This window comes from Etheostoma cragini, chromosome 4 (assembly GCF_013103735.1).
Source record: "Etheostoma cragini isolate CJK2018 chromosome 4, CSU_Ecrag_1.0, whole genome shotgun sequence".
NCBI classification, from domain to species: domain Eukaryota; kingdom Metazoa; phylum Chordata; class Actinopteri; order Perciformes; family Percidae; genus Etheostoma; species Etheostoma cragini.
The window spans coordinates 16,507,812-16,521,180 of record NC_048410.1 but is presented as its reverse complement, the minus strand read 5'-3'; the positions used below and the strand labels follow the sequence as shown (position 1 = coordinate 16,521,180).

Genomic DNA, 13,369 nt, shown 5'->3' with positions numbered 1-13,369 from the left:
CATTTATATTTAGTGAATCCTTTCAGCCAGAGTAACTAACTTGAGGTGCACCAGTGGGGGCATTTAAACAATAAGCAGAAAACATTTACATTCCCAAAACATAAACATGTACACTGAGATGCAAAACAATGTAGAGAAGATTTATCATAAAAATGTAGTAAGTATTATCAAAAGTAAGTAAAATTCAAAAGGTTTTTGGACAACACTTTCTCCCCAGAGTCCCCCTCTTTATCCATTCATAACAAATAACCTATGTAAACATTTAAACTATAATGTAGTGGTAAGTAGATATAAAGGCATTTGTAAGTGGTAAATAATACCAAGCAGTATATGTCAACAATTTTAACCCCTCCTTCTTCATGTTTGAAGACAGATTTTACAGTATTACAACTGTGTTTTACTATATTTTCATTCATCATATAGAGCAGCCTTTGCTTATGGGGACCACAGGTCGAGTCATAGTTTTTCACAAATACATTACTGTAAAAAACACTGCTTAGACTCACACTTGCACAGCTACTTTACAGTGAACCATTTATCAAATGTGTATATATTGCTTATAAATGCTACATGTGGGGACTTAAAGTAAAGTGTTGTCAATCTTTGTTATTTATTCACCCAAAAAGGATGCTGGGGCTCTGAGTGCGCAACTCTCAATAAGGTGTGTGCGTGTGTGTGTGTGTGTGTGTGTGTGTGTTAAGTCTCTAACATCCCCTGGAAATGCACTCTTTACCACAAAACTGTACGCCTCCCCTCCTCTCCCTGGCATTGAATGGAGCTCTGAAATACCTTCTTTGCCCCCAGCCTCTAAAGAAATCCCTCCTCTTCTCTGTCTTTTGATGCCTGCCCCCACCTCTAAAGACATGCCTTTGTGCCTTATGCAGAACTGTATGCGCGGCACATTCTTTCTATTTCTATAGGAGGATTTTTGTAACCCGGTCCTGATGAGCCCACGGAATTCAGCTTAAATAAACCTCAAGATCAGAGTCTGACTGAATCTCAGACACACCAGCCTGCAGAGGGCCACTGAACTCACACACACAAAATTTCTCTCATGCAAACCCTTCCCCCCTTTCTCTCTGTCTTATTCCCCATTCTATCTGTCTGTTTTCTGTTGCTTGTACATTTTCAAACCAACATTTTTTTTTCAGAAGATACTGACATTTTTTTCTTTTGCAGAACTAATAGGACTGAAGTGTAAAAGATGTTCCCTTTAGCTAATGATGGCAATTATCCTCCTGCTGCACACAGCGTTTGGAAATGGCAGGTTGACAGTTATGATTTCAATGTCATTCTGCTCACTTTCATTTAGTAATATTTATAGTGGATGACTAATCTAATTCATATGACTATGGGTTAGCACCAACTGTTAAAGCTTTAAGCTTCTGGGAAACCCAAATAATTTTGTGATAAATGCTGCCACAGAAATATGCAAATAGTTTCTTTGTAATTATGTTTTATGCATCTTATGGTAATGGCCTGTGTGTAGGCTGAATGGGAGAAAACATTTTTTTATCTTCGAATTTACCATTTGATTATGATTTTTATCACAATGTAATGTAATGTAATTCATGTTTCACAGGATATTTATTACGTGAATTTCTGAATTACATCATGGAATTTACACTAAAACTCGTTCAAAAGGATCTTTGTGCTTTATCTTTGTAACTTAAAGCTTTATATTTTGGTCCCATGCCAGCACGCTCACCTGACATGACTCCATGAGTGGTCCGGCATTAGCCGTCCCTGGAATGTGTATTCACTGTGGTTCAGACATTTCTGTCTGTATTTATCAGTTTGTGCAAATTTAAAAAGTTACATTTTGAAATTCCCAAAGAGAAGAAAAAAAAAGAGTTTAAAGCTACACCCAAATATGCAACAAAACCTACAACGGGACAATTTAATTCCAAAAATACAACATCTACTCTAGGAGGATGTGAATTTCAATTTTTATTTCACTATTTTAAAGAGAATAGCTGACTGAAAGGAAAAAGAATAAAAGATTAGAGATGGTGTCTAATAAACACTTTTCACATCTCCTACATAAGAAAATTGAACGGGAAATTTGTCCTTTTGCTCACATATCTATCACATCTGTTTTTTTGCTACTCACACTAATGTGTTTGCATGCAGCGCATGATTAAATGAACAAAACTGGTGTTCAGTCCCCCCCCCCCCCCCCCCCCCCCCCCCCCCCCGCCCCAACAAATGCACATCAGATGGCTTCTCAGGCAGACTTTGTTCTCATAAACTCTATTTTACATTACTGTCCTTATTTATTACAGAACAATATATCTAACACTGTAGGTGGGGACCTAAAAGAGAGAGAGAGAGAGTGAGAGAGAGAGTGAAACCTCTGCTCGAAACAGTCTAGACAGTGTGCTCTCACCAGAATTTCGACTGAACCTTTTTCTTCCCGTCTGTGGGGAACTTCCCAGCCCCCGGACTCCACTTTGGGAACCCCGGAACCATACTCTACCCTCCTGTCTGATGCCCGTCTCCCTCTCTTTCCTTCTCTCAAGTGGGTGGTCCGGTGAACTTTTCGGGGCGGGGTCCTCTGTTTCAACCCCCCCTTACCCCCTTTCCCTCTTGAAACATGCTTTAATAGAGAAAGTATGCAATGCATACTGCTCAGCTACAACCCCCAATTATACTGCAACTGGGGTATTCGTGACTGGACGTCTGGGGGGATCACACACACATTTCCGATTAGAGGAGGAGAGAGAGGGAATGTGTGTGTGTGTGTGTGTGAGAGAGAGAGAGAGAGAGAGAGAGAGAGAGAGAGAGAGAGAGTGAGAGAGTGAGAGAGAGAGAGGGAGTGAGAGTGAGAGAGTTTACCATCTCAATCCAACCAATGAGACGGTCGATACACTAGGATTTTTATAGTTGTGCAGGAGCACAAAGTGAGCTGATTGTGTGAACTTCCAGGTAAAACTGCAAACCGTCTCAAGGTAAGTTCAACTTTCTCGGATCTCATTGTTGCATTTGGCGCTGCCTGCATGAACAGGAGCACTCAGCCTGAACATGGAGCCTATAGCCTGAATGTATGTAGCCTACGTGTGGGTGTTTGTGTGTTCATAGCTGGTTTGATAGGAGAGCTTTTGCACCTGTGTTCCTCGCCCTTTGTCCTTCTTGGTTACGTTTTTGCAACTCTTCGGGTTCGTCCACTTCGGCGGACCTGTTATCACTGCGAAACCCAACACATTAAAGATCGATTGCGCAAGTGATGGGAGAAGGGGGATGTTGTGTAGTGAGAGCAGACTTAAAACACTGACGGCCTCGACTGTATGGCGTTTTACATGTGCCAGTTAGTCAACCCAAAGTCGGGAAAGTTTGAACTCACGGGCTCGCTCCACGAGCGCTTTACGCACCTTCTCTAAAGGCTGTAAAAGAACGTGTTTTTATGGTTGCAATTGCCACCCGTACGCAAAAGGTACATTCAGTCCCAGTACTTGACTGGCAAACACAGAAGCGGACGGTCTGCCGCTGCAGAAGAAGTGCAGGACGCTTGTTGTGTTGCTCGGGAAATCAGTTTAATAGCGACGAAACGACGTAGTGCGTCTCGTTTGGCTTTAAATCTTTTCAACGAGGACGTAGATTTCTCAAATGACACCGACTTCCTGCTTCAGTGCGACCGTTTTGATAGGCTGTGCTGGCAATTAGTGTTTGGCACATTCTTTACAGAGCTAGACCTTTTGGTAAACGACCACCCTGGGACACTACAGTACCATCAGCCAGTTTAAAGTTGAAGAAAAAGTAGCCTAAATATTAGATTTGGCTACTTTTTCGGAAGTTACCGGAAATATGATGTCATAAAGGCATAATAGTGTTTGTAGCCTACATCAACATGGGTGCTTTTAATCCGACCACGATTTGTTAATTGATTAATCGTTTCAGTCGTTTTCAAGCACAAAATGCCAATTGTTCACTATCTCCGATTCTCCAATGAAAGGATTAGCTTCCTTTTTTGTCTTATGTGATAGGAACCTGAATATAGGGAGACCAGGGACAGTTGTAACACTTTTTGCAAATTTTAGCAATAGGCCTACATTAAGAACCATTTACATTGGAATAACCAATTTTTTATATTATAAACTTCAATCTGCCAACTGTTGAAGCAATGCATTTAAGTAGATTTATGAAATATGTACAGGTTGTAGGTACAGTTGTAAAACATGTCATGGACAGTTGTAACATGTCTAAAATATACATAATGAATCAATCATATCCACAAAACGGGAAATATTATTTATATGTCATGTTATTGTGACTATTCATTACCTGTTTTTAAGTAATGATTACCTTTTTTTCATACAACATGACAAAAAAATAGGTGATCTGTCAAATTATAATGCAAGAAAATTATTTCATGGGTAGAACACCTCAGAAAAGTTTAAACATGAACTTAAACATTCATAACAACAGAGAGGGTGTGGGGGGGACTAAAAAGCTAGTAAACATTTTATTTTTAATTTGCACATTAAAGGGAAACTGCAGTTTTTGGTGATACTGGGATGGTTGTAATGCAACGAGAGCGTTACAACCGTCCCAGTATCACCAGCCATGTTTCATCTCATGTGAGCTGTCTTGACTGCTAGTTTTACACTTATTAGCCATTTCTATTTTTAGCTTACAAAACAGTGATTGTAATAATACTTGTTTAAATTCGTAGACATTTGATCTTATAACAGCATCCAAAGAAATACATCAGAAAGTAAAGTACTTTCTTTCTACCTCAAAAACCTACGTTTTGTAGAGAGAGATTCAAACGTGGCTCCCGTTTTAGCAAGAATGTAGGGAAACTAACTGAGCATGAGCACAGTGAGTGTCATCCCTCTAGGTTGTTTCTGATTGGAGGAATTCAAGGTGTAGCAATGTGTTGAACTGTCCCTGGTCTCCTACTGTGCACTATTTGGGGCACTATTTTCTGACATTCTGTTGATAATCAAATGATCATTAAATGAAGTATTTCCATGATTAAGACAATTTCTTGTCAAATCAATTATTTAAATGGTCTGTAAAATGTCAGAAAATTGTAACAAATGTCCATCTAAATTTTATAAAGCCCAAAAGGATGTCTTTTTGTGACCTACAGTCCAAAACCTTACGTTATTCAGTTTACTAGAAGTCAAACAAAGCAACAAATCATCAAAACTGAGAATCCACAAAAAGTTTTTGCTTGAAAATGTCTGAAATCGTGAATGAATTATCAAAGTAGTTGCGACTAATTGACTAAACATTGCAGCTCTAAAGTTCACTGTCAATAGTTTTTCATGTTGTCGTGATTCTTTCCATTTAGATTTTGCATTTAGTAGTTCTATTTGTGTCTCACTTGCACATGTTTCATAGTAAAAGTTGTCACAGCATCAGCACCCCTACAACATGCACAACCCCATTGAGAAATACCTCACAGAGGGCAGATGGAAAGGCAGCGTACAGTAGAGCGAATGCAGATTTTGGATGGTAGATTGAGTTGTGAATATCTGTGCTACTTTTAGTCGCTGGACACCACTCTCATGTTTCCCTGCGTCTGCCAGACCCCTGTTTGTGTTCCGATGAACCTGGTGCCAAGGCTTATGCATAAGCAGTTCCCACGCTCGCTCTTGGGAAAGAATCCAGTGTGATTCTGAATGATCCTGTCAGTGATATTAAGCACTGATTGAAAGTCACTGTGGTAATTGTGCAAAAATAAAGGAGATTTGAAGTGGTATAATAAAGCTAATTATTCCAGAGTCTTCAAAGATGATTCCTGTAATCAAAAAGTAGCACTTTTTTTCTTCATGTTTCTTAGCTCACATCTCCAGCTCACGATACTCAGGTCTTCTCCTCTTTAAGCCCTCGGGGCTGCTCCTCCAGGCTTTGATGCCCTCACTCTTTGAAGCAGGTGGACAGACGCAGGCATGAGCAACAGTGGGACCAAAGAGCCGTCACCCCAGTCGAGCACTGCCCAGTCACCTCCTGAGCCTCAGCGGAGAGGCAGGGGTCGGCCACGGAAACAGCAGCAGGTAAGACTTCCGTCTTCACAGATCAATTTTATCATTTCCCTTTGTGTTGTCCGTCTGTTTTGGACATGTGAAGAACGAACTATCACATCTTCTTTGCCAACTTTATTCAAACTTATTACCACTAGTTTTACACTTATTTTTGGATTTAATGGTCAATAAACCTAATTCATAATAATTTTTTTACTTAAAATTTTTGTTAAAAAACCCATAAAGTATGAATCATTTTGACAAATAGTTAGGATCAGAGAAATGTATGCTGATTGATAATCACAGCTGGTTTTTCGTATGAAACCATCCATGTTATTTTTGGTAATTTTGGTTAAATGATGATGTGTCTGTTTTCTGGCTGTAGAAAAAACTCATTCAAAGAAATGTTTTTCACTGGTTAGTTATGGCTCCACATCTCTCTACAGGAGCCTGTTGGACCACCAACTCCAAAGCGACCCAGAGGACGACCAAAAGGCAGCAAGAACAAAGGCCCAAGAACTGCACTGAAGGTTGAAACTGATCAGAATTGTCACACATTGTGTCTGCAGTAAATCAGTCTATCATGTCTTTTTAATCCTTCATGTCCTCCTTGGCTACTAGCAACTGCGTGGAGGAAGGGTGGGGCCGGGGCGCGATCACGGATGGCTTGTATCATGTGGACATGCTGCTTGTTGTCATTACTTAGAATTCCTCATGGGGGAGAGAGAAACTATGCACTACAGCTACACAAGAAAGAAATTATTTTTAGTACTTACTTGACTTCTTACTTTGGTCTGGTTAGGGTGGGGCCTTGACCAACTGCCACTTATGATCTCATAAGGGGTAAGATTCCAGATCGGCCCATCTGAGCTTTCATTTTCTCAAAGGTAGAGCAGGATACCCAGGGCTCGGTTTACACCTATCGCCATTTCTAGCCACTGGGGGACCATAGGCAGGCTGGGGGGGCTCATATTAATGTTTAAAAAAACTCATAAAGTGACATGGTCATGCCATGGGAGCTTTAAAGGATACTTTTCCGCCATTGTGCTTAAATGATGATCAAGCTCATTGTTACTAATTGGATCTCATTTCCAATCTATAAAAAGAAAGCATTTCTAAATTCACTTAAATCCTAAACACTCACTGAGAAATACAAATTTTGTGTATTTGTGTGATATTAAAGAGCTTACAGGGCGTTTAAAAGGGGTTTACTGGCATTTTGTTTGCCATTGTTTTAAAACTAGCTGGTCGAATTTACTGTACACCTGTGCAAACATGCACTCAGATATATTCTTATCAGCGATCTTCTATCTTGCGTTGTTATTTTAAATTTTATTTTAATTTGTTAGAATACAAAAAATTAAGATACCCATTGTAGTTTTTCTAAATCTTGTATCAGGAGAAGAATTTGTTGTACTGGCACTGTTTGTACATTTGTAACATGTAGTTGATGTACAACACTGTAACTTAACTAGTCTTTGCATACAAATGTGAAACCTTTTTCCACAGTCATTTTTTAATATTTATTTTGTTTTGTTGGAAGACACATCTTTTTTTTTTAGCTTCATCAATATTTCTGGAGACAACTGAACTGAAATCACACACATCAATTGCTTGTGTTTTGAAATTTTGGAAAATGGAACATATTTCAGAACAGCCAGATATAAAAGCAAATATGCCAAAAGTATGTCCACTTAGATGTTGATATTGAATCTGAGTTTTTTAAAATCATTTTACTCTGGCACACAGTAAACACTGTTTACCCTGTTATTTCATTCAATATACAGCTCTGCATCTACCGCACATGTTGGATTTCAAGGGATGATTTGACTGAGAGGAAAGTTATTGCTGTCCCTGTTCATCACTAAAGACTGTAGTTGTGTTTGTTCTGCTCACAAAGTCTTAAAAATTACAATAATCAAACGAAAACACACAAGCCCTTAATCTTAGTTAGTGATCAGTGCTGTATGACAGGACTGTTGAAATGTGAAACCTCCTTTAAACCATTACTTTGTTCTTTCTTAGAAAGTGGAGCCCGTTGGGGAGAAACGACCACGTGGGCGACCAAGGAAATGGGTATGGAGCAATTGTTGACAGTTAGAGACATGGTGTCCAAAGCCTCGGATGTCTGCTGGAGCTTTACAGTTCGACACACGGCAGCCTTTCTTTCATGTTTCTGTTTCCTCTCTTTCCACAGCCCCAGAAAGTAGTTCAAGTTGCTGAGAAGCAGCAGGTGAGGAAAACCAAATCTTTAAAAGGTTGTAGGGTGGTCGGGTGTCGTTCTGATGTATCACTTTGAACCGCGGATTCCCTCAACAGAAAACCTATTGTGATGTAGTTGGTTGAAATGTCTTATAATTAGCAGCGTTTTTTTGCAGAATCTTTAAATCATAACAAAGCATTAAATCCTTTTAGCCTATGAACATGTGCCCTCCTAATTAGTCATTGCATCAAACTGAAGCTAAAGTCACTTTGAGAGTTTGTGAATGGAGCAATGTAACCTTCAGTTGAACAGAAATCTCAGTTTGTGTCACACATTCTTACATTTTGACTAATATCAGTCACATTTATGATAAGGGGTGTGTAAAGGCAGAGCTGATCTCATTTAACTATTCATGAATATCTTATGCTTGTTAAGCACAGGGTTTATGTACATCAAAACTAAACTACACTCAAAAGCCCTTTGAACCCATTATAGTGGGGCTGCAGCCAACAAACCATGGCCTTCGGACCACGCTATCTTTTGATGGTTACCAGTTTATTAGATATACAGTACATAGCAAAGACAGATGCAGTTCATTATACCGAGAGGTGTTTTTAACAATACAAGAAACATAAAAAGAGAGGGTGATTACATATAACAAATGTTTAGCTACCAGGTTGCTGTTTTACAATGCAATAATTTAAACTAGATGAAGTAAACTAGTAACTGAGTTTATGCTATTACATTAATATACGTTGTCCTAATTATTTTTAGACCCACTCACCAAAAATCATACTAGTCTAAACTATTCCAGGTGCCATGCTCTAGCTCTGGCCTCCACAACCACAAACCCCACACAGACTTAAGAAAAATCTTCTTTCCTCTGACCTCTGTGCATCCTCCAGCTAATACATTGTCTACAGCAAATCCTTTGCACTGCCCTGCACATGGCATAGATGCACATGTGATGTATGCACATTATTTAGTATGTATTTATATTTCGTATTTATATTTTTGTTGTAATCCAAATTTTTATTACACATTAGTCTATAGCACAATCTTAGTAGCAAGCCACATTCCATCTTAGTACATACACTTAATTGTGTTTGTAAGAAATATATATGTGAATCTAGTACACCATGTGTTTTAAGACAGATATAAAACTGCAAAAATTGCTGTTGCTTCAGGCACATTTGACGTGAATAGCAGACAACCAATGCACATGTTCCTTGCGGTTTACGTGAACTGACTTTGTGGGGATAGGAGGAGTTCTTGGAAAACGGCACAATTGGCGGTGCTGAATTCCCCAGATACACCTCCAAACATCCTTTTGTGACATCCAGTTTTGGTGAAAGCACGCACAGTGTTTCTGAGAAACGTTGGTTCTTTTAGACACATAGTTCGTTTTTCAAACAAAAATCATTGCACAACAGTTGTCACCAAAGCGGGCAGTTTTCTTGATGCCCCTTGTCTGCCTTATCGCATCCTCTCCTCTGAGCAGTTTGCCAAGATGCTTCAAGAACTGAAACTGTTGAGGGGAAGAATGAGTCAATGTAGAGAGGGGAAACCTGATCTAACTGTTCTCTTCCTCTGTCTTCTTGGTTTCCTGATATAACCGTCGTCTTCATCACATTTCTGGGTCTGACAGCCGAACCTACTTCCCCGCACGCAATCGCTCAATGAAATTTTAACACTCATTCTTGTATTCTCGTGCTCTTTCTTGTACTGATTCATTACCCTGTGCACAATGAGTCACTAGACTGAAAGAGATATGACAATGAAAGGACAAAGTGACAGTGTTTTTTTGTCCTCCCTAATGTTCCAGGGCTCCTCAGAAGAGGCTGAAGAGGGTCCCTCGCAGTTTGAGCCCTCTACATCTCAGGTTCCAGCGCAGGAGGAAGGGGAGTAGATAGGATGCCTCTCTACCTACCTCAAGGTTTGGCCTCAAACAAACAGGGGTACAGTCTGACTCCTACCGGTGACTGGGTTTCATAAACAAACACACACACACACACAGAATCATTGCAGTGGTTTCTTCTCCCAACCGGATATTGTATCCTGGTTTTATTATTGGTTCACTGAAAGAGTTTGGTGAACAAACTCTCTTTTAACATGAAATAATTAGATCTTTGGACATGTTTTTTTAAGGGAATAGTTCAACATTTTGGGAAATACGCTTATTCACTTTCCGAGCCAGGAGTTGCATTAGAAGATTGATACCACTCTCGTGTGTGAGGTAGAGCTATTGTCAGCAGCTAGTTAGCTCAGCTTAGCACAAAACTGGATACATGTGGAAATAGTTAGCCTGGCTCTGTCCAAAGGTAACAAAATCTACCTACCAGCACCTCTAATGCGCTGCTCATTAATTAACACGTTGTTTGAGCCATACACAAAGTGGAATAATGCCGTTTTCTTTGTTTACAGAGGTCATGTGCCTTTGAATTTTAAAGGTGCTGGTAGGTGTGTTTTGTTTGTTTCCAGTCTTTATGCTAAGCTAAGCATTCTTTGTTGTATCAATCTTGTCTTCTAATTCCAGGCAAGAATGCAGAGACGCAATTTTCACCAAAAAACTATTGCGTTAAGGATGCCTGCTTGATGGACAGGCTTGCGGTTCAAAATGAGAGGGGGGGTTGTTAATTGAAACATGTTTTTAAAGTGTCATGAATCCTCACGTGAACTGGGAGCAAGACAGTAACATTTTTAGCAATGCCACAATATAAACATGGTGCTCTGACTTGAAGATTCGTAGACTTGAAGAGTTTTCTTCCAAAATGAAATATCCTATTTTGGAGGGAAGAAATATCTCAAGTTCTTTGCTCAGAATAAAAAAAGCAAAGAATTACATTAGATCAATTGTTAATTTAAGCAAGAGTTCCGTTCAAAATAATAATCTTAATTTTTGTATTTTTTCCTTCCAAATGGCAGGAAGAAAAAAAACACCCAAAGGTTTAAATGGATGTCTCATTTTTGGAAAGAAACCCTTCAATATATACTTTAGTCAGCAACAGCGTTGACGTGTCATTTTACCACACTCAGGATTTTACTATTACAGTGCTTTTACACCATATTGAAACCTCAGGTACAAAGCTATTCAGGAACATGCTGTCAGTCTACTCAGTAATTATTGTGCTGTGTTTGTTGTGCATTTCTGATCTGTATTTGACATTACCAGTATGCCTTGACAAAAAGACCTCATTTAAACCTCAGTTGTCCTCAGCTTCTTAATCTCTCATACTACCTCAGTAACACAAAAGATCTCCAACTAAGTAACTCTCCACTCCCTCAGCAGCAACGCCCTAGACACACACACACACACACACACACACACACACACACACACACACGTTCATTTGCAGATCTACAACACAGACAGGCAAAGGGTTTTCAAGCCTACATGCAAACACAAAGAATTTGTACTATGGGTGTACAGATAAAAGCCACAGTGTCATTTATTTTAAAAACAACTGTATTTGTTAAAGCTGAAGTGAGACTTGGTTTATTCTCCTGGGAAATAAAATGCAGCCAATCTGATAAAATACTTTCTTTTAGGGTGTAGTTCCTTATGAATTTCATTTTTTTTTTTTTGGGGGGGGGGGGGGCTGTTCTGTTACTCATTTCTCATTTTTACTACTTCATGTATTTTCTGACTTGTACACTGTAAATTGTATGTGTGATACTCTTACTTTGTGTGATTTAAAAGCAAGGGCGGCAAATGACCACACAGTGCTGAAATACATGTCCCTTATAGTAAGCAACAAGTCAAGAGAACAACAGATACCTTATGAATGACAATGTCTGAATCAATTGTGAAAGCACGGCTAATAGTAAACACTGCATCAGTAACCTTATCTTTGTTATACCAATTTATGAGAAAAAAGGGTCCACGTTCTTCCTAACTTTCCTGTTTGGCTATTAAAAGGTAGTATGACGGGTAAATGCAAAAATAGTGTAATAGAAGTATGAGTAGAAACAAAATATAAACTGACTCAGTAAAAGTGTTTATTAGTAACATCTTCCTACCAAGTGACCAAATGAGGCTGTTGCAGGAAACCCCCTGACTGTGTTGAATTTTAGTGTAAAATTGTGTAAAAATTGAGTACAAACCCACACTTTAAGGTTAACTAATTCATAAACTGGTAAGTTTTATATGTAATGAATCAGTAATAGTATTTTTATATATAGCTTACCAAATTCTTTTGTTTAAACATTTTTAAAAATAAAATGGGATTCTAGCCTGCAGTCTGTTTTCACAAAAATGTTTTTGAGACATTGTTGGTCACGATGGTTGCACTTTAACTGACAGACAGCCCATTGCAAATACTTCCAGCTCTTCAGATTCATTCATTGTGTCATCATATGTAGTAGACATGTATCCATCATGGACTACGTATCACTTACTTGTTGTTTATTACATGACTTGAATATCACCTATCAATGTATCAAGTGTTTCCTCCACCTAAAACTTGCCAACTGTATCACTGATATGTTGTATCCCAATACTTTCATGTATTTCAGCATTGTTGACTAAATTGCTGCCAGAGGTGCTTAATTAATTTACATACAGGTATGTTTTCTTGTTCATCTGCATTGACTTTACTTTTTTTGCCATCTGGACTACCTCTGAAAACTAACAAGCCTGGGACATCTGTGAAGAAATAAGTTAGTTGGTTGTCTCTGACCTTTTCCATCAGACCAGGCGATTTGCATCATGAAATCTTGAAATAAGTATCAAACTAGTACTGTTGTAGTCCACTCATCTCATCTCTCTACATTCAATTCACCATAATGTTTGTTATTTACACCAACTGTGTCTGGATATTTACTCTCTATATGGGGACAAGGTTGTTCTGATATCTTACTGCTAGTGATAAATAGTTACATACAGTACTTGATTCATTTTCAACTATTGAAAAGTTGAAGTGTAACTTGAGAAATCATCCTTTCTGCCTTACTTTTAACACCATTTTGTAGTTGTTATTGATGTGTCCTCATCCACTTCTTTAATACAACTCACAAACCTGTGATATATATTTTTGTTATGATCTTTTACCATGTGATTTGTGTTATTCTGCTTCTTTATCGCTTATTAATAAAATATCGCACCTATCAACTCTCTTTTGTTATAGATTTGTACAACACCCTTTTTTCAAGTTGGTTTCAATAGTTTTAATGTATACAGACGAAAACAATACTT

General features: G+C 38.7%; 2 protein-coding genes across 5 annotated transcripts in view; both read left to right on the top strand.

The window, feature by feature from the left end:
- Nucleotides 1–1,646, top strand: part of cacna2d2a (calcium channel, voltage-dependent, alpha 2/delta subunit 2a) — a 162,380-nt gene extending 160,734 nt beyond the window's left edge. Inside the window, exon 40 of the transcript XR_004656261.1 lies at nt 662–1,646. The gene's annotated coding sequence lies outside the window, so the exon portion shown is untranslated. The remainder of the gene's footprint in view (nt 1–661) is intronic.
- A 944-nt stretch (nt 1,647–2,590) lies between these two features.
- On the top strand, nt 2,591–13,282 carry si:ch211-161c3.6 (high mobility group protein HMGI-C). Of its 4 annotated transcripts, none has more exons than XM_034868872.1 (6): nt 2,591–2,951; nt 5,885–6,005; nt 6,419–6,502; nt 7,998–8,048; nt 8,170–8,205; nt 10,001–13,282. In XM_034868872.1, exons 2-6 carry the CDS (start codon nt 5,901–5,903, stop codon nt 10,082–10,084), a joined length of 360 nt encoding a protein of 119 aa, XP_034724763.1. In that variant the 5' UTR covers nt 2,591–2,951; nt 5,885–5,900; the 3' UTR covers nt 10,085–13,282. The 4 variants fall into 4 exon arrangements, with proteins under 4 accessions (XP_034724763.1, XP_034724762.1, XP_034724761.1 ...); XM_034868871.1 differs by having other exon boundaries at nt 2,592–2,951; nt 5,882–6,005; XM_034868870.1 differs by having other exon boundaries at nt 2,592–2,951; nt 5,792–6,005.
- The last annotated feature ends 87 nt before the right edge of the window (nt 13,283–13,369 follow it).

What these genes read in the sequence shown, in the direction of transcription:
- si:ch211-161c3.6 (XM_034868872.1), top strand. Translation starts at nt 5,901, where the DNA reads ATGAGCAACAGTGGGACCAAAGAGCCGTCACCCCAGTCGAGCACTGCC. An exon ending in GGCCACGGAAACAGCAGCAG is followed by an intron (nt 6,006 to 6,418) that starts GTAAGACTTCCG and finishes ATCTCTCTACAG; the next exon opens with GAGCCTGTTGGACCACCAAC. An exon ending in AAGTTGCTGAGAAGCAGCAG is followed by an intron (nt 8,206 to 10,000) that starts GTGAGGAAAACC and finishes CTAATGTTCCAG; the next exon opens with GGCTCCTCAGAAGAGGCTGA.